At 32.7% G+C, this 22296-nt stretch overlaps 1 protein-coding gene across 1 annotated transcript; it reads left to right on the plus strand.

Annotated features, from left to right (window-relative positions):
* The first annotated feature begins 529 nt into the window (after window positions 1-529).
* On the plus strand, window positions 530-4931 carry LOC132305063 (putative glutamine amidotransferase GAT1_2.1). Its single transcript, XM_059802750.1, has 3 exons — window positions 530-629; window positions 3969-4699; window positions 4836-4931. Exons 1-3 carry the CDS (start codon window positions 530-532, stop codon window positions 4929-4931), a joined length of 927 nt encoding a protein of 308 aa, XP_059658733.1.
* Window positions 4932-22296: the final 17365 nt, after the last annotated feature.

Raw genomic sequence — 22296 nt, forward strand, 5'->3', positions numbered from 1 at the left:
AAAGAAACGAGGGTGCAGATTGTTCAACAAAACAGAAATAGATATATGTGTGTGGGTGTGTGGAGACAGAGAGAGATACTACCATGATTGTTACCGGCGAGAGGACAGAGTGGAGAGGACGGAGTGAAGAGGTGAAGGTGAAGGTGAAGTTGGACGCTAGGGTTTCTTGAGAGCCCTCTTTTAAGAAAAAATAAGTTAAATCTCAACATTTTCCTCTACCAATTCATCATTATTATGTATTCTTCTAACAAATACACAAATAATAAAAAATAAAAAATAAAAAACAGTATATATGGAAACAAAAAGTAAAATAGGGCTTTGAATCAAACCAGGTGAAGGCCACCAATCAAACTGGGGTATGTTAGGGCTTCAATCGAACCACTGAATGCCTCATGAACCCATGTGCTTTGCATTGAGATTGAGATTGTGATGGAGAAAGACAATTTTGCTGATTCGGCTGTTGAAGTGATAGATGTAGTTAGAGAGTGGCAAAATAGAGATGGACTGAGACGAAAGGTTCTAGCAAAAGATGAAGCAGCAGAAGATGAAGCGGCAGAAGGAAGATGAAGCAACAGAAGATGAAAGCCCTGTTTGGATTGGCTTTTCAAACGCTGCTTTTGACTTTCTGGGCTTAGAAGCTATTAATACCTCCATCTAATCATTTCACACTTCTCACCTTTAAGGAGAAGTCCTCACTTTTTATTACTTTTGCACCTTTTTTTTTTTTTGGTTCAATTATTAACTTAGAGTTTGGGCCCTCCACCTTTCAGCGCGAGAAATTCAGTGATTGATGATGCTAGAATCCCGGCTACTTAGTAAAAAGGGTTTGTTATCCACTTTTATCAAAATGAAAGCTTTCAATGCACTATTAGCCATATTGGGATATAACCAATTCAATAATCAACAAAGCATGTACCCCACAAATGAATGCTAGTGTGCGCCTGTGCTAGTGTAAAATTTTAGAGTGAATCTCAAAATAATCACAAAATCAGGAATATGTGGACCATTAATGCAAGCAAGATATCAATCTTTCGAAAAATTTACTCCTAAATGGCATCCACAAGGCATACATGGAGTATTGGACTCTCAAGTCAAGCAATTTTTAAATTCTAAGCAATATAGTCCTTAAAAGATCAAAATCATAACTAACATCAATCTCAATTCTCAATCATGTATTTAAAGTTCAACTTTAAGTAGAATGCAACAAAGTCACCTTACCCCCAAACTTAAACCGCACATTATCCTCAATGTGCAATGAGAATAATGAAAAAGATGGAAAGAGTATACCGTGGTGGTAAAGACATGGAGCCCGGCAATATCCAATTCAAAAGACGTCTCCCCCAAACTTGGAATAAAAAACCCACTTGAATAACCACACTAGAAAATTCACATCAAATATCAAATAGGATAAGAATAATCAAATCATACATTCTAAAGCAATATAACACATGATGAAAGAAAGATATGAGACCAAATCCAAGAGAAGATGAAAGTAGCATGACTACGCATAAGGGCATAATGGTGAAAAGAAAATAATTTTTTTTTTTTTTTTGAATAAACAAGATTAAAGGATATGAAAGAAAATATGAACAATGATTGCTAAGTTTAACGTCTCTAACTAGACGTAATGCTGCTTTAAATAAATAAGCCTCAAATTCAAAAAGGGAGGACAAAGTCAAACCAAAGATGTTCAGATCGATCAAGTTCAGATCAATCAAGTTCAGATCGATATCAAAAACTTTTCGATCGATCGAACATGCATAAACCTGCAGACATGTTTGAACGATAAGACAAAGAGGTCTTTGGATGCAGGTCCAAAAATTTTCTAAGTGTTGAGACTGCAGATCGATCCAAGATGAAGTTGGATCGATAGAAGAACTAAAGATCGATCTAGAAACAAGTTCGAACGATGGGACAGATAGCTGAAATATGCAGGTTTTCTTCGAACGATTGGACAGAGAGGTGATTGGATGCAGGTATGGAGTTCGATCGATCGAACTCTCATTGAGATCAATCGAACAGGCAAAAACTCTTCTATTTTGGATTGCAACCCTAGATGTCTTCATAAACAGGGTCTATTAGATGTGCAGCTTCCAAATGTCTTTGAAGAGCTGTCCCTCAATGTAAGGTTTTAATCTCTGCCCATTAACCTTGAAAATGTTCCCCTTTTTCAAATTTTGAATTTCAACCACCCCATGAGGTGCAACAGAGATGACTTCATAAGGATCTTCCCATTTGGTTCTCAACTTCCCAAGAAAGAGTTTCAATCTAGAGTTGAAAAGCCAAACTTTTTGATTGGGTTCAAAAGACTTCTTCACGATATGCTCATCATGAAAGGCTTTAGTTCTTTCTTTGTAGAGTTTGGTATTATCATAAGCATTATGTCTCAACTCTTCTAACTCACTCAATTGTAATAATCGGTTCTTTCCAGCTTTATCAAAGTTAAGATTGAGCTTTTTAACCAGCCATAAGGCTTTATGTTCTAACTCAACTAGAAGATGGCAAGGCTTTCCATAGATAAGTCTATAGGGAGACATGACAATGAGAGTCTTATATGCCGTCCGATAAGCCCACAAAGCATCATTTAACTTTCGTGACCAATCTTTTCGGGTGGTGTTTACCGTTTTCTCAAGAATATGCTTAATCTCCCGGTTAGACACTTCTACTTGCCCATTTGTTTGAGGGTGGTAAGGAGTGGCCACTTTATGAGTAACAGAGTACTTAAGAAATAAATGCCTTAAGAATTGGTTACACCCTAGGCATACCAAAACGAGCAGAGATATTGGATTTGATGAATTGGATAACCACGGAATGGTCATTTGTTTTGGTAGCACAAGCTTCCACCCACTTGGAAACATAATCAACGGCAAGGAGAATATATTGAAAACCATAGGACATAGGAAATGGACCTATAAAATCAATGCCCCATATGTCAAAGATTTCTACAACAAGGATATTGGTCAATGGCATCATATCTCTTCTTGACATTGATCCCATCTTTTGACATCTCTCACACGACTTGCAAAAGTTGTAAGCATCTCTATGGATAGTGGGCCAAAAGAGCCCACTTTGAAGAACCTTCAATGCGGTCTTCTTTGCACTAAAATGCCCACCATATGTAAGGATTGGTTTTTTTTTTTTTTCTTTCCTTTCTCTCATTGGTGGAAAATATGAAAAAGAAAGATTAAAAGTTTGTGAATTGGTGCACTTTTGTGTCACTTATGAACTTCTATTGGTTTGTATATTGTTTTACATATTGAATAAAAGTTGAGCGTTTGATTAATGTAGATGGACTAAGATTTTAGATTGGGGTTGGGTATGGAGATTTGTGGGGGGAGAGAGAGAGAGAGAGAGAGAGAGGAGGGAAGGGAGAGAAGAGAGTATGCTTTAAGGGATTCTCAAAATTTTAAATAAGGAAAACAAAAAATTGGATTTGGATTTGGATTTGGATTTAACCTTTAAGAATTTGGATAATAACCATACTAAAAATTTTATAAATTTGAGCATATGTTTAAATTGTATTGGGTCACAAGTAAAGGGGGATTTTATAAATATTCACAAATATGTACACACACACACATATATATATATATATATATGAGGGAAAAACTTTCCAGGCTCCCTGGGCATATACTATATTGGTCACTGAAAATATTCCACCTCTCATAAATGAACTTCCAAATTCCAATATATATTTGTCAACTATACCTTATAGATATATATATATATAAAAGTTGAACCGAATTACCGGGAAAAAAAAAAAAAGCATGAACCAGAGAATATCATCATCTAGGTATATCCCCAAATATGTGTGTGTAATTTATGTGTTTGATTTCCACTTTCTTTAGTTTTTCATTTTCTGGTTTGAAAGTTGTGTTCAACATGTGCTAAATTAATTAAAATAACTCAAAGAGTAGTATATGACTGACGAGCAAATTATTGATTATTATCTCACTTTCAATAAACAGGAGAATATCATCTAGATCTCATAGTAAGCTATGGAGCAGTACCTGTTATAGTCCGAAGAGTCGATGGGGTCCACATGCTTCTAGGAAGCTTTGAACCCATTCATGGTGTTCTTCTTCGTGAGGGTGAAGATATTGATCCATCATTTTATGATGCCAAATTGTCTGATTTTCCGCCTGAAGATCTCGAAGAGATTAGGCAACTTCATGCAAGTGACACAACCATTGATCGCGAGAAAGATACAATTGAATTAAGGCTAGCAAAGCTTTTCCTTGAAAGGAACATACCCTACTTAGGAATATGTAGAGGGTCACAAGTCCTTAATGTGGCATGTGGAGGTACCCTCTATCAGGACATAGACAAACAACTATCAAAGACATGTCCAGAAGATAAGAGAGTGGTTCATATGAACTATGAAAACTATGATGGACACCGGCATGTGGTGAAGGTGGTTGAGAATGCCCTTTTGCGTAAATGGTTTAAAGATTCACTAGAAGATATAAAAATGGAAATTTGGGTAAATAGTTATCACCATCAAGGTGTTAAGAAACTTGCACAGCGATTCGATCCAATGGCTTTTGCTCCTGATGGCTTGGTTGAAGGCTTCTATGATCCAGAAAATTATAATCTAGAAGAGGGCAAGTTTATAATGGGGCTTCAATTTCATCCCGAACGCATGCGACGTGCAGATTCAGATGATTTTGATTATGCATGGTGTCCAGCTGCATATAAGGTAGATAATTCTGCATTATATTTTCCTTGTTATTAAAGAAGATGATGACGATTTTTTTTTTTTTTTTTTTTTTTTTTTTTTTTTTTTTAAAAGGTTTTTAAAAATCTTCTCTTTATGTGTGGTAATTATTATGTAGGAATTTGTGAAGGCTGTTATAGCTAATGAGAAAAAGACTAGACATTCAGCATGTGTACCAAAGGCTCTAAAACTCGAACATCAGGGAGAATCTTAAAAATAAGAGAGAGTATAGAACTCTGAATTATATTGATGTATGTAATATGTAATATGTAATACAAGAGTACACGAGGGTTTATATAGGAAAGGTCATGTGTAGAAAGTAAGCTATTACCATATAAAGTATTGTTATATATGGTAATGAGTGTAGGTTAAGACAGCTACCATATAAGGTAATGATATATATGGTAATGACATGTTATAAAATATATGTAAAAATATATTATAGATCGAATATATTCTAACAGAGAAAATGAGAAAGATCATTGTCCAAAGTTTCTCGGTTGTAGACTTGTATTGCAGGGGACATGAGATAGTTTTGGCAAAAGAATTTGAACTTGAAGTATGGGATATTGATTATGATAAACTTTAGGGTAATTTATACGGACTTCTCACAAGACCTTTCTATAATTTGTGAAATTACACGAATTTCTCCTAAAAATGAAACTAACCTACATAAACCTCCCTTCATAACAGTCAATATGAGTCAAATTACACGAATTGCCCCGGCCTTGAGTATGTGTAAGCATACAAGCATCACAGATCAGATTTTGGTAGTATCAAATTTGGGTATTGATTCCATAATTCATGGCAGTTTTGGTTTGGTAAGATCAAATTTGGGTGTTTCAAAACATGTTCAATATACAACCTGTGTCAAAGAAACGAAATGCATATATTAGTGTTTGTGTGTATATATGCTAATCTCAAAATTTTCAAAGTTTCCTAGATTATAAAAGTACTAGTACGTCAATCAGAGAGGAAACTTGCACTGGATATAGAGAAAGAAACAATATGTGAGAGAAGACGGACAGAGAGGGTGGTGGTGGTTCACTAGAATTTCTTGCCGGAGAGGGTGGTGGTGGTGGTGTGAGTTACAGAGTAGAAAGAGAGGAGATCGAGGAATGGAAATTTTACCAAGAAAAAAAAAAGTTGTTCCAGATTCAAAAGATCAAACAATAAGCAAGAATCAATGTCTTCCGGGATCTACATCCACCAGTGCAGTGCCAGCCTTGAGATTCTCAAAATTTTCAGAAGCCAATTTTCAAATACGAGGCCTTTATACATAAGGTTTCTCTTGCGCAAAACAAATTATAAGAGTACAAAATTTTCATTAAAATGAGACGATAAGAACCTAAGGCGAATCCAAATAATTTGGAATCTTAAGCGAAAAATAAAAAGTGTCCTTTTAATAATATATTAATATTAAATCATATTTATTTAAAAATCATCCTTATTTACTTTGTGAAATGCTAAATTACTAATTAGATTTGTGTTTAAGTTTGGTTAAAATATACAAATATATGATATATATATAAAGTAATGATCTCTTGCTCCCTATGGAGTAAGAAAATTGATCCGCACTTTCTACAGTGACCATTAGATTTAATCGAACGGTAATTATAGAAACCTACTTACATCATTTCCTTTTAATATAAAACCATTGTTACTATTTATAGTTTCTAAATTTAATATTTACCAATACTACTAATTACAATAATAAAAGGTAATTACTAAAAAAAAATTTGAAATCTCTTCACCTCTGGAAATCACGTCTCTCTTAAACAAAAAATTACAAGAGACAAAAAAAAAATAAATAAATAAAGATATTTTAATCCATTAAATTTTATGCGACTGAAGTGTTGTGCAGAAAAAAATAAATTTTATTTTTATTTACTTATGATTATATGGAGACAAAGGATGTAGAAAACTTGCAAATTCAATTTGTATGGAAAAAGGGAAAGTAGTACTCTTGTAGGTCTTTGTTTGAAATAGACGTTATTTTTAGATGTGAAGAGATTTCTATAAATAATTTTTGAGTAATTACTTTTTATTGTTGTAATTAGTAGTTTGGTAAATATTAAATTTAGAAACTATAAATAATGATGGTAGTTTTGTATTAAAAGGAAAGAATATAGGTGGGTTTCTATACTAATCGTTAAATTAGATCTAATGGTCTTAATAGAAAGTGCGGATAAGTTTTCTTGCTTCATGGAGAGCAAGAGATCACCACTCTCTCTTTCTATATATATATATATACAGATACAAATTTATAATAACAAAGGTTAATAAAACTATAAAAAAAAAAAGAAAAAAAGAAAAGAAAAGAACAATTGAACCAAATTTAGAAAACCCCAATCCAATGCTCCTACAAAATTTTCAATACAATAAACATGGGTTCAATTTGAGAGCAATGAGTATTGAGTGGAAAAGAAAAAGAACTATAAACTTGAAATAAGAGGAGGGAGATGACTATGAAAGGTACGGCTATGAAAAGTTTCACCACTTTCCCAAATAACGGTTAAATACATACGGGGTATTTAATATTCACTACAGGTATAACTTACCAAAAAAGAAAAAATTAGTGTTGTAAAAAATGCGAAGAGAGAGAGAGAGAGAGAGAGAAATAAGTGATTTAAGAACATAAATATTTGGAACTAATATTAAAATTGTGTATAAGGAGAGGAGAGAGGAAGATATAGGGGAAAAAAAAAGTTATTTAAGGATATAAATCTTTAGGGTCAATATTTTTTTATTAGATAGAGTTTAATTAAAAATGTGAATGAGAAGGAGAGAAAAATAAAAAGTTTTTTTAAGATATAAATTTTTGAGGTTTATTATTAAATTTTTATATTCATTAGTTTTTAAGTAATAAGGGAGATAATTATAATATAAATTATATAAGGAAATTTAAAATTTTGAGGTTTTATCAAATTGAAGGCTCTAAGCGACTGCCTTGGTGGCCTATTCAGGGCTGGCCCACCAGTGAATCTAAAAACAATAACCATAATAATGGTACGGAGTCCTGATCAAAATAGAGGTAGCAAGACTTGATTTCTCCACGACGTCATCGGAAGACGTCATTGTCGAGAGTTCCGATGCAGGTGAGGAAGAGGAACAGGCGGCGATGGCGGTTGCCGTGATAGTGGACGGGGTGATCCAACGACAGCGGCAATGATGGTGGATGAGGTGATCCAATGACGGCGAGGATGATGGTGGGCGAGGTGGTACCCACAATAAAGAAAAACCAAACCCAATTGTTGGAATCTAACACACGTCGCCGAAATTCCCACTTTGATGAGCTATTTTTCACATTACTTTTTGGAGAAAGTATCTCCGGTGATCAATTGGGTCTTTGAATCAAGCTCACTGGAACAGAAAATACAAAGCACACCAACTGAAACCCACCTAAAGGTTGAATTCATCGCGCCGAAGTTCACCAGAAATGAAGCTTTCTCCACTGTTAGTCTCTCACTCACTAAAAACCCCATTGATGAACCAAGAGGGGGCAAGAGGGGGAGGGGGTGAATTGGTTCTTAAATAGAACTTCAAACACTTAGATAAATTTTCTGGTTCAATAAGTGTAATGTAGTTGTCTGTCAATAGTGAATGTAGGCTACAATCTCAAACACTGTCACACAAGGATTTTACAAAGAAAAACCCCTCTCAATAGGGATTAAAAACCTTGGTTTTTGGGCACTCCCAGTGTAAGCTCCACTAGTTATGCAAGTAGATACATACTCAATTATCTTTTATTATATACACATCCTAACTCACAACATATGCTCACAACACTCCCCTGTCCTAAGCACCCTGCTTAGACCAAATAAGCTTTCACAGCTCATCAAATACATAATGAAAGATGTATAACAAATATAGAAGTTATTATATAAGATAAGAGTGATAATGTAGCTCAAAGCATCCACAGCACCAAGTGCTCAATAATCTTCTGCATAATCAGTGGTCTAAAGGGTAAAAATGGAATTCAGCTTCACTACAGACTTGAAATAGGTTCCCATAACCTTATATCAACGTTATACACTTGATCATATGTCAAACACATCAAGAGTAGCAAGATATAATCAATATATAACACAAACATGCGTGGCTTCTGCAAAAAACCCTTAACTGTTAAGGTTTGGTATATCATAATATGAAATGATCATTTCTATGTGCAGAACTCAACTTGTGTGGTGTTAATTCATCAATATAATTATACTCAGATGGTAAACAACAAGTTCACAGCAAGATAATAACAATAGATACTTAGATCAGAAGCTTAAACCAACAAGTATAAGCAAGGTATGGGATATCAAAAGCTACTATAGGAAGATAATAGGCATAAACATAGTTTCTACAGATGTCAAATGGTAAAATAAGCTTAAGCTTATCTCAACCTTCACAATGCACCAGAAATATCTCAGATTAATTTTGACCTCTTAAACCTTGAACCAGCACCAAGAATAGCTACACAAGGCCTAATCCAAACATCAGTGACATAATTTTTCACAAAGTAGGATTTTGAGATGAATTTGAGGCTCAAATCTTGAATCAAAACTTAGAAAACTTGGTCCATTTGGTCACTCGAGATATGAACACACAATGCATCTCACAAGGGTTTCAAATTATACACTCAAGAGGCTTGAAGGCTGCTACTGCTATAACAATGTATATATACCAGTACACTAAGCTGAAGTCCTGCCCTAAAGAGGAAAATAAACGTGGCACATTCCCCCAAAAATAAAGGAATATTCTAACATTCCCTGAGTGAAAGGACTACATTGCCATTGCCAACTTTGTAGTATTTGTCCTTTAGTGCACCAGCAAATTGACAGCTAACATGTATATATATACCTACTATATAAATCATACTTGGTTCCAAAGAAACGTATAACTTGTGAGTTGTGCAGCGGAATAGGATGTGAAAGTTTGTATTAAAAATAACCTAGATAGGCTGTGAAAAGGTTTTACTTGCTCCTTTATCTAATTTTTACTTATTTTAATTTTACCGAAATAAAACTAAAATAAAATCAAACCCACAAAACAAAAATAAAGTGCAAGTAAAGTAAATAAAGTTTAAGAGATGACACCAGGATTTTTAGCGAATAAACCCCGACTGGTGAAAATCAACCAATTATTATAGGAAAAACCTCATTGACTATGTCGTTTCGAGCAAAATGATCCACTATGTTTGAAGCAAAGTACATTGAAATTTGATTCAGACTCACACCCTATTGTTCAACCAAAAACCAATTACTGACAATCCTTGGCTTTGCGACTTCCCCGTCTTACAACTCTCAACCTCAGGCTTATTCTTGATCTTCGTAAAAGAATTGCTGGTAAATTAAACAATACTACAATAATGTTTTGGCCCCTTCAAAGTGTGATTGCTCCACCCCTATCTTCTTATTTGAATCTGAATTTAATGTAGAAGAAATATATCTGCTTTTCGGAATTTTTAAATCTTCAATTATACTCCAATTCTTATGAGATAGAGAACAACATTCCTAAATCACTCTTGTATTTATGTGTGTACTCTCAAAAATAAAATCAAAAAAATTAAATTGATTTTCTGAATAGAAATCTCTCTTAAACAATTCTCTTAATTATAAAAATATATATTTTCAAGCCCTAAAAGTTTAAATGAGAAAACATATATTTAAATACTTTTAAAAACCTAATTGTAATTGGAAAATAAGTCAATTTCGTGCATGATCATTATGATAAAAGTCTATGCAAAATAGGAAGTCAAAACAGACAAGGAAACAAAGTTACCAAAATCTGCTGAAGACCTTGAACCGGTTCAAGTTAGCCAGTAGCAAATTCTTGCAAACTAACTTTGACACTTAAACCTATTCAAAGAAACTTGAACCAGTTAAGTTGGGCAGAATGTAAACTTCCCAAAAACTCAATGTTGAACTTCCTAAGTGTCGTCACACACTCTCTTACATTTCCAATGCATTGTTCTCATTACCCCGGAGTGCATCGAAACATAAACACTTGCACTCCTTCAATTCCACTTTCGATCTTGAATCTTGAAAATTCGAATTGAAAATTTACAACTTGATCGGACTTGTTTTGAGAACGAAATTTGCCAACTACAAATTTCTATCTCATAATCTCCCCATTTGGTATTTTCATGACAAAACCCCTAAGATAACAAGTAATTTACTCAAGCAGAAAAAATAAATTACATTGATTGTCCAAAAATACAAAAAAAATTAAATTCTTCTTGAATCATATAAAACTTCATCACTAGTAGTTTTCTCACCCTGTAATCTGCACATCAACTTAACAAAACTACCCGTGAAGCTTAATCAAAAAAGATAAACAACATATATCAATATGTGAACATCAATGAATATGTCTCCCCCTCTGTTCTAAAAACTTTCCCCCCTCAAATATGCACACTTCTCTCCCTTTTTGTTACAAATTGACAAATAAAGCTCAACAAAGAAAGAAAAAGAAAGAATTAACATGAAGAGAGACAAAAATATCATCCATATATAATATATAGCAAGAAGCACAAAAACACAATGATATATGGTAGCAATGGAACAAAAGAGAAATATCTAAGATAACACATATTCCATCCACAAAATAAATAGAACCAATCATGCTTAAAATCACACATGATATCTCCCCCTTAAACATGAATAACTTATTCTCCCCCTTTTTGTAAGAAATTGACAAACCAAGCATAAAAGGAAGAAACAAATTAAGAAAGAAAATCAATATCCAATAAAAAATTGAGCTAACAAGTTCTCACATGATGGATATATATGAACAATATGAAAGATACTTATAAAAATAAAATCATGCATCGTCCACAAAAATATCTAAGATATATCCATCATCATCATCATCAAAATATGTATCCCAAAAGACATCCAAATATAGACATGATAATCAAAATAGCTCCAAAATTATAGTTAATCAAATAATATCATCCATGTCTATAAAATCAAGTCATAAACACTTAAGCATCTATAGATCTCAACATGAGTCAAACCATCATCAAGTCATAAGTCCTAAGCATTTAAGATCAAAAGCTTAAAGATCTAAGAATTAATCCTCATCATCCAAATCGACTTAATGAATTGACCTATCACTTCATTGTCCACCACAAGAATAAGTCAAAAATGGACTCAAAAGATAGGCAAACTTGGTTAAGGCAATATATCAAACACCTAGAATGTATCAATTCTAACCTCAAATTTGAAAGTCTTCTCCAATGGGTTCAAATTACAAATATGAAAACAAATCCTCAAGTCTAAATGAAGAAGATCAAATACTTCAAAGATAATGATTATCCAATTACCCAAATGTAGTGAATCACCCAAAATCAATTTAAAACCTCTAATATTTCCCAAACCCCTTCAATAAATCATAGCCAATATTTCTAGCATCAAAATACAATAAAAGATCCAAACTTATAATTAATGAAGAAATTCTAGCAATGTTACCTTAACAATGAATGATAGACAAATGGGAACAAGTGATAACACATGGAGGTATCTTGGGTGAACTATGGTATGGACACAATGTGTTCAACATGAGGCATCTGACATGCACAAGTAACTTGACTTAAACCACACGAAATCTAAAAAGTGGGAAAATCACAAAACTTGATATTCTTGACCTTTAAACCACATGAAAGGACATAAGCACATAAAAGACATCAAAGACACAAAAAAAACTTGAAACACACATAAAATTCCCATCTAAAGATAAAACAAAATCTTTTTAGAATTTTTCATATTTTATTTTATTTTTCTTTTTTTTTTTTTAAGAAAAAAAAAAAAACAGAATTATCATGAGAATGTATCAGTTAATATTTCAAAGCCAAATATGAGGTCCAAGAAATTTCTCAATTTATGAACATGAAATTTTAAGACCCACATATTATGCAATAAAAATCATTCTCAAGTATGTAATCACATCATGAATATCAATTTGCAATATTTATGAAAATTAAAAAATTTGTCTCGCAAGTTCATGTGTGTGTGTAATCCAACCTCATCAAATTTCAATCAAATCACATTGCTCTATTGTCTAAACAATATTGGTCAAAAAATATCAAGATAAAATTGCTTTGAGCACAAAAAAAAAAATAATATATTTTGTGAGTTGTACGCAGCGGAATGTTTAGAAAGTTTTGATTATTTTAAAATAGATCTTGTGCCTTTCTAATTTTCTTTATTTTAGTAATTATACAATTAATCATATGCAGATAAAATAAAGCAAAGTAAAAGTTAGAGATGATACCATGATTTTTAGCGAGGAAACCCCAGTTGATAAAATACGTCAACTGTTTGCGTGGGAAAAACCTCGTGGACTGTGCAGTCTAAAGTAAACCGATCCACTATGCTTGAAACAATGTACACTGAACTTTGACTCTCTGGCTCACACCTATCGTTCTACCAAACACTAATTGATGACAATCCTCTGACTTTGCGACTCCCCGTCTAACAGCAACTTGACCTCAGGCTTATGCTTGATATTTGTAGAAGAGTAGCAGGTAGATTAGACTACACTCCTCGAATGCTCCAACCCTTTCAAAGTGTGATCGCTTTTACTTCTGTTCTTCAATCGTCTGAATTTGATGTAGAAGTAGATTTGCTTTTGTCTGATCGATGTAGATGCAACTGTATGATCACAATCAGGATTTGAACACTACAACTCTAAAATCACTATGCGAATATGTGTGTGTGTTCTAGAAAGACAAACAGAAAATTCTCTAATAATTTCTGGAGCAAAAATCTTTCTAAGGCTTTTGAGAATAATAACTTAATAGTGCAAAAGCCGTGAATCCTAAATTACAAGATCTTTTCATTCTTAATGAAAAAAAAAAAAAAAAAAAAAAAAAATACACAATCCTAAATTACAAGATATGGTCCAATGAAAATAAGATAGACATTAAAGGATAGTCCATGACTATAAAAACTTTTTAGGATTTACTCTGGAGGTTTTGCACCCAATGACCTATGGGAAACTAATTCAATAGCATCAATAGGCACGTATAACCTTAAATTATCGTTCTTCACCCAAACAACTTTTACCTTCAACTTTTGAAGAGATTTTTGAGGTAAAATTATTTTTCTTATGTGAATTCCTTTTAGCACAATTTTTTTTTAGATTTATTCCAATTATTTTGCTTTCTAGCATGAAACTTATTCTTTGCAAAGGAATTATGGTTATGAAATCCAGAAAAAGAATATTTTCTCCTTTTATAACAAAAGTGTTAACTATGTCCAGTTTTACCACAATAAGAATAATAAAGTACTTTGGACACATTTTTAGCATGCATAGGTTGAACAACTGATTTAGGCACAACAATAGGCACATTCAAGTTCTTGGGTTTAACAAAAACAACTTGACCATTTTTACTAGATGAAACCTTTTTAAAACCTACTCCAGTTTTATCACCTACATGCTTACCAACACTAATCATCTTATCAAACTCAATCTATCAAGAAGTAAAAGCAATTAATTTCTCTTGTGATTTTTTCAATTCAAGCTCAAGAAATTTAAATTTGGCAACAAGAGATTCTCTAGTATAATTAGCTTGACTTACTTCTCCTTCAAGGAATTTTACCTTGTTAAGAAGATTTTGAATTTTAGCTTTATTATCCTCAAGCAATTTTTGTTTTTGTTTATCCTCCTTCTTCAAAGTATCATTCTCCCTTTTTTTTCACCAACTCCAGTTCCTCAGACTGCTTCTGACTAGCTTTTAACATTGCCTAAAAAAAATTCAATGTATTGCTTTCATTTGGTTCTCCATCAATTTTTCGATCATTTGAATTATAAGAGCCTGCTTAATGTCCCAAATTTGTTAAAATCTCCTACACACGAAAAAGAATTATTAACAGTAACATTATCAACATGGGCAAGAAAAACACTAAAAGCATCTTTCTTATTTTTCTTATATTTGAATTTAGAAGAATCACATTTACTAAAATTTTTATTCTTTTTATTTTTAAGGAGTTTTCCATATCTTTTAGACAAATGAGACAGTTCCTCATCAGAGCTTAAACCAGAAAAAACAAGATCCAATTTACCTTTATTCATATGATTTTCCATCATGAATTTTTGAAAACAAAAATAATTTTATTTTTTTAAAAAAACTTCCACAAGGATACCACTTGTGAGTTGTGCAGCGGAATACGATGTGAAAGTTTGTATTAAAAATAACATAGATGAGAGGTGATTAGGTTTTACTTGCTTCTTTATCCAATTTTTACTTATTTTAATTTTACCGAAATAAAACTAAAATCAAACTCATAAAGCAAAAATAAAGTACAAAAAAGTAAATAAGGTTTGAGAGATGACACCAGAATTTTTAGTAAGGAAACCTTGACTAGTGGAAATCAACCAATTGTTATGGGAAAAACCTCATGGACTATGTTGTCCAGAGTAAAATGATTCACTATGTTTGAAGCAAAATACACTGAACTTTGACTCAGGCTCACACCCTATCGTTCTATCAAAAACCAATTGCTGACAATCCTGGCTTTGCGACTACCCCATCTAACAGCTCTTGTCCTCGGCCTTATTCTTGATCTGTGTAGAAGAATTGCTGGTAGATCAAACAACACTCCACGAATGCTTTGACCCCTTCAAAATGTGATCGCTCCACCCCTTTCATCTTATTTGAATCTAAATTTAATGTAGAAGAAACAGATTTACTTTTTAGAATTTCTGAATCTTCAATTATGCTATAATTCCGATGAGATAGAGAACAACATTCCTAAATCACTCTTGTGTTTATGTGTGCGCTCTCAAATATAAAATTAGAAAATTCAGATTGATTTTCTGAATAAAAATCTCTCTTAAACAATTCTCTCAATTAGAAAAATATATATTTTCAAGCCCTACAAGTTTAAATGAGAAAACATTTATTTATAAACTTTTGAAAACCTAATTGTACTTGGAAAATAAGTCAATTTCGTGCATGATCATTATGATAAAAGTCTATGGAAAATAGAAAGTCAAAACAGACAAGGAAATAAAGTTACGAAAATCTACTGAAGACCTTGAACTGGTTTAGCCACCTTGAACCGGTTCAGGTTGGCCAGTAGCAAATTCTTTCAAACTAACTTTGACACTTGAACATGTTCCAAGAAACTTGAACCAGTTTAAGTTGGGTAGGATGTAAACTTCCTAAAAACTCAATATTAAACCTCCTAAGTGTCTTCACACACTCTTTTACCTTTCTAAAACGTTTTTCTCATCATCCTGGAGTTTATCGAAGCATAAACATTTGAACTCTTTCAATTCCGCTTCCGATTTTGAATCTTAAAAATTTGAACTGAAAATTTACAATTCGATCAGACTTGTTTTAACAACGAAATTTGCCAGTTACAAATTTATATCTCACATAACTATCCTCACTCTCTCACTCCAAGACCACTGAACACGTGTCAAGCAACTATTCTGCATACACAATGACCAAAATACCCTTCAGAGGACACTAGTCAAATATACACCAGAAAGTTGTGTGGTAGCCTACTTGTACACAGTTAAATTTAATTTTTGTGCTTTGTGATGCAATGTAGCATTCAAGGCAAATATAAAATGATCATATACATGTGTGAAAAAATTAAATTGCCCCTGAACAAGCCTATTTCCAAGAATACATATGTTACACTAGAAAATGCCATTGTCTTTACATGTGAATTGAACTTAATCAACAATATACCTTCTTTAATCAATTTAAACTGAGCTCTCTCACATTTAAAAAGACCTAAATGCCCCTGAACATCACTGTGTCGGCTTGAGCACACCAGAGTTCATAATATACCATAGTAATGCACCTGTGATTGATCTTTTGATATTTAAAGGGCGAACCCTAGATGAAGGTTGGGACTGTTGACCTTAATGATTTCATCCAAGGACAATCTAGAGGTTTTAATGATAACAAACCATTAATGGTATTTAAGGACTAATGTTTACATTAAGTGTTATATAAATTATTCACATTCAAAGGATGAACTCAATGAAGCACGAAAGATCATTCTAAGTATTCCATTATTCAAGATCAAATCAAGGAAAGCAATGGATACAAAGAAAACATGAAGTTGCAAAGAAGCAAATGTAAAGTCCATCCAAAGATAGCTTGGACTACAACGAGCAAGAAAACAACTCAAAGGAAGGAAGAAAACAAGAATACCTCAAAACCTAAACGATCATGTCAAAGCTTGAAGAAAGGGGTAGATAGGATGGTGAGTGTTTAGGATTCAATGTCAAAGTATTTATGAATCCATTTGAAGCTCATCTCTATATGACCATACATATCATATCATCATTCATATGCTCCTATATCCATTAGCAATAAACTATGCACTCTATTCATATACAATTGACACATGAAGTCATTGCTAAAGAGTGAGTTAGTTCAAGCTTGCATAAGCTTTGAAAAAACTCATCACTTGTGCTAGAAATACTAAGACCATGCACATCAATCATATAATTCATATTGGTCAACAATTAAGGCAAGAGAAACCTTCATTACCATGAGTTAGTAACGGATATTAGGACCCCAAAATGCTCGTCATGAAAAATTGTGTTTTTGGCTAAGTATGAAAAATAAAATTTTGAAATAATGATTATTTCAAAATAATTTTTTCCGGTAATAACTCTTTATACTTAAACTAGCCTAAACTGATTTTATTAGAATTTTTGACCAAGTCTACATTGGTCTACATACGGATTCATTTTTACCAAAACTGTCGAAAATCCAAATTTGTACTAAAACTGAATTTCTACATTTTGATTTAGTTGGATTTCAATTTTCTAGTATTTTTTATTGAATCCAAATGGGGGGTACTTCCTTATTTACATTGTAAATTTAAAGTAAAGACATTTACTTAAATGTTTTCAATGAAAATAAGGCATGTGCAGATGTCCTATAAATAGACTGTTTCATCTGTTAACTTAGAATAATTTCTGAAGCATCAGTTCTATTTCGGTTTACCGAAATACAAGACTAACTAAGTTCGGTCACCGAACTAAGGAAATGAAATGTTGCTCTAAGAGTTTCAGAAGACCAAAACTAAGGAGCCAAATGAATCGGACGACCGAACTTAGTTCGGATTTGAAATAGAACACCTATGTGTTTCAGTCATCCGAAATGGTTCAAGATTGGCCATTATCCTTGTTTCAGTAGAACAAAGGAGGTAGACCGATTCTCATAGAATGCTTATGAAAGTTTTCTTCGGTCTACCTCATTTGTTCTACCGAAACAAGGATGATGGCCAATCTTGAACCATTTCGGATGACTGAAACACATAGGTGTTCTATTTCAAATCTGAACGGCTATTTTTCCTTAAATCGTGTGCACAACAGCTATATTTTTGAATAGCTGCATCAGAACTCTATAAATAAAGTTGGGGACTTCAGGATTAAGTGTTGCTATCATTGAGAAACATTATATAGCATCTAAAGAGCTTTTATTCTTCATTCATATCATACTCTCTCATGCCATATCATTTATAGAGTATTGAGCTTCAATATATTCATATATATACTCTAGAGTGAGCTGAAAATTGTGAGCTAATATTTGCATATCAATCTTTGAGAGATACATTTGTATGCAACAAATTTGATCTTCAATTTGTAAGGACGGGTGTGGCCCAAGGAAGAAGAAGCAAGCTAGCTTCATATTTGTAAGGGTTGGTGTGATCCAAAGGAAGACTAAGTGGGGTTGTCTCTTAGCAAAAAGAAGCAAGGAGTTGCTTCTAATCAAGGTTTGCTCTCCACCCGTAAGGAGGTGCCATAGTGGATTGAGAAGTCTCAAGAGGGGTCTTGAGCCGAGGAGTAGGAGTTTTCAAACCTCGCTAAAATCGCCGTGTGAATGTTTGCAATATCTTTTCCCTTATCTCCTTTATATTTATACTGTTAATTGTTTATATTTATATCTTGATAATTGCATAATTGTTAGAAGGCTTGAATAGAATTTGCAAAACTAAAAATTAGCCATTGTTCGCCAAAGACTCTATTCACCCCCTCTCTAGAGTCTATACTTGGGCAACAATTGGTATCAGAGCTTAACTCTAATTGAAAAGACTTAACCGTCTTTGAGTACGATCATGGCTAACAAAAGCAAAGTCACACTCTTAGAAGGACAATGTATTAATAGACCTCTATCTTTTGATGGAATCAATTATAGCTATTGGAAAAATACAATGATAGACTTTCTCCAATCCATAGACTATCATATTTGGCTTGTCATAATTAATGGACCATTTATTCCTATGAAAGAAGTAGAAAAGACAATGGTTCCTAAAGAAGAGAAAGAATGGGATGCAAATGACCATAGATTGATTCAATGTAATGCTTTAGCCATATGTTATCTTTATTGTGCATTGAGCAAAAATGAGTTTAATAGAATTATCTTTTGTAAAACGGCTAAAGAAATTTGGGACTTGCTTAAATTAACCTATGTTAGATCAAGCCATAATAAGGAATCAAATATAAATGAGATGCATTATAGTTGTACTAACATTACTAATCATATAACTACTCATAATAAAACTTACTCATCCTCCTATAGTAAGGAAAAAGAAGCAATTCAAGAGAAGTGTATAGCTCTTCAAGATTCTAGCAAAGAAGCAAGTGACATCAAAGAAAATGATGCAAATCATGAAGATAATGTCTTATGTCTCATGGCCTTCGAAGAAGAGGTAAACTCTAACCTAAATTCATTATGTGATGAATATATTTCTTCCAATGAATTAGTTGATAAGCATGATGAATTAAAAAATGATTTTAGAGAAATACATAATGAGTTACGGAAAATGCTTTTGGAATGTACCTCTCTTATAAAGGAAAATCACAATATTTTATAAAAGCGTGAAAAGGTTCAAACTAAAAATGAACTTTTTAAAAAGGGAAATGAATGTGTTTTGCTTAAGGAATCAACTGACTTAATTTCAGAAAATGAGTTCTTAAAATTAGCCAATGAGGACCAAATTGATGATTTAGCTAAGATCACTAAAGGAAGGGTGAACTTAAGCATTATACTTGGTAAGCAAAGAAGTGTTTGCTTCAAAAATAGGATAGGATATGATCTTTACACTAACAATGCATGTTTATTAAAAAACAGAAAATCATTAAAGGATTCATTTGTGAAGAAATCTTTTATATGCCATTATTGTAGAAAGTTGGGACATAAAATTTATATTTGTCCATTTAAAAAGAAGAAAAAGAACAAGAAAATTTGGGTTCCAAAAGGAACTTTTGTGCCATTGCCTAACACTTATGGACCTAAGAAAATTTGGGTACCAAACAAAGATTTCCTAAGTTTGTCTTACAGGATTACTTGATGGCATCCAATTCATTTAAGGATTAGGAAAAAAGCATCGTACTTGGGAACAACCCCAAGGGCAAGGTAATCGGTAATACTCCACACATTATTTCCATGCTATGTATTGCTTGATTATTTATTTCATGGTGTGTTGGTGTCATTTCTGAACATTAAAAGGCTAAATGAATGTAAATGTATTCTTCAAGCCTTATGTCATCATACATGAATTTTGCTTAAATAAAATGCATGAGATCATTGAAGTCCTTAATTCCCTAAAAATAATGTTATGCTATTTTGTGGAATTTTTAGAGTATTTTAAGTATAAGCATTCCTCAATTATGATAACTGTTTTTAGTTCATGCTTTTCATTGCTTGAAAAATTATCTTCTACATGCATGACATTTATATAAACCACTTGAAATTGGATTTGGAATGCTACACTTAGAACTTGATAAAATTGCTTTGAAAAATGAAGGTCTCAAGAGAAGCATTGCTTTCCAATATGTCATAATTCCTTGAAATGAATTGGTTATAAAAAGAAATGTATCTTCCTTCAAATTGTTGAATCCGTAAGGATTTCTAAAAATAGGCACCTTAATCATTTTGCCCACATAGGAAGAATCTCATTGTCAATTCTAGATTTTTTCATGGACAATGCACATGGTACTTTTTATCATGATCTAAATATGAAATTGTGCTACCTTACTCAATTTTTTACTCATTTCATATTGGTTCATTGAAGTATATGTAACCATAAGTATATACTTATTGAATTGACAAATGCACTAGAATGCTAGAGACATTTAAAATTCTAATTTTGTTTTGAAGCATATTAATCAAAGAGTGTACCACATTTGTGCCTTGTATTGAATTATGCTCCAAAAGGAACCTTCAAAATGTGTACTAACTAATGAGGACCTTAAAAGTATTGGGTACCAAAGAATTCCACTTGAGCATACTTTGTAGGTTAAAGACCTCTTCTTTCAAGAACAAGTGGATTCACAAATATGGAGGGCTAAAGTACATAAAGAGAAATCAAGCCAAGAATAAGACGAAGGGTGCACTACATTGAGAAACTGTGCCAAAGCTAATGGAATTATTTGCTTCAGTAAATATCCCCTCCTCATTATATATGTGCTTTTATTTAATAAGCTTGAATGCGACTTAATTACGCTATGTGATAAGGACAATACTATCAATTCTACATCTAGTCATGGCATAATTAATGTGGTTGGTGATCTTGACATGAAGGCTACTTGTTGCAAAAATATCTATGATAAAGTAACTTATTTTAGATTAGATGACTTAAACATGCTAGCATGCATTTATTGTTAATGACGAAAAAATTTGTGAAAAGTATTTAGAAATTGCATGCCATCAAGGAAAATTCAAAAGCTACTAAATTTGAATTTATTCTAAGTAGCTATATGTAGAAAGTCATTCATGTGCCTTTGTGTCTTTAAATACTTCACTTACATTCTTTTGGCATCACTAGCACATAATATGAAATTATTTGAACTTGAAAATAATTGGATCAAATCTAGAAAGTCAAGTTCTATTTCAGTGAGGATATTTACTGGTTTTGCATTCCTGCACAAACCGGTCGACCGAAGCTAAAACCGGACGACCGAAATAGCTATTTCGGCAGACTGAAACTTCAATCCGACCGGTCGAATAAGCAAATCAAAATTGCTTCAGGGATGTAAAATGGCCAACTGATAGAGTCATTTCGGTCGACTAATGTGTGTGTAGCATCAATACTTATAGGGCCTTTAAAATATACATCATAATTTGCATTGTGGGTCACTATTGGTAATTAAGCTAGAATATGTTCCCAAGAGTTCAATCAAGAAAAATGCCTTCAATATATGTTTTTAAGCACATGTGACTTTGAATTAAAGCAATAAGAATGCTATATGCTTTTGCATGAAATGACTTTTATCAAATGCATGACTTATTGGCTTCATATCTAAAAAGTCTATTGAAGAAAAATCACCCGAACTTGAAATGCAAAAATTTTGAACAACATGTTTAAAATTATCAATTGTCTTTTACATTTATTAAACAAGCTCTTAGAGCTCATTTTGAAAGGCTTAGTAATTTTATCAAGATTGATGGTTTTTGACAAAATTAATATATATATATATGTGTGTGTGTGTGTGTGTGTGTGTTTACAAAACCATTAATGAAAATATGTTGACTGCGCTTATATACTATCCTTGAATCAACATTTATGATTTGTGCAAATAAGTTTACCTCTAGCATGCAAAATGAATTG

Source organism: Cornus florida, unplaced genomic scaffold, assembly GCF_030987335.1.
Source record: "Cornus florida cultivar Cherokee Brave unplaced genomic scaffold, ASM3098733v1 CherokeeBrave_3.0.0_Hap2_Chr04, whole genome shotgun sequence".
Lineage (NCBI taxonomy): Eukaryota > Viridiplantae > Streptophyta > Magnoliopsida > Cornales > Cornaceae > Cornus > Cornus florida.

Excerpts from the sequence above, each read along its gene's own strand:
- LOC132305063 (XM_059802750.1), top strand. The coding sequence starts at position 530 with ATGAAGCAGCAGAAGATGAAGCGGCAGAAGGAAGATGAAGCAACAGAA. Across the intron at positions 630-3,968 it reads CGCTGCTTTTGACTTTCTGG|GAGAATATCATCTAGATCTC; the intron begins GCTTAGAAGCTA and ends TTCAATAAACAG. Across the intron at positions 4,700-4,835 it reads GGTGTCCAGCTGCATATAAG|GAATTTGTGAAGGCTGTTAT; the intron begins GTAGATAATTCT and ends ATTATTATGTAG.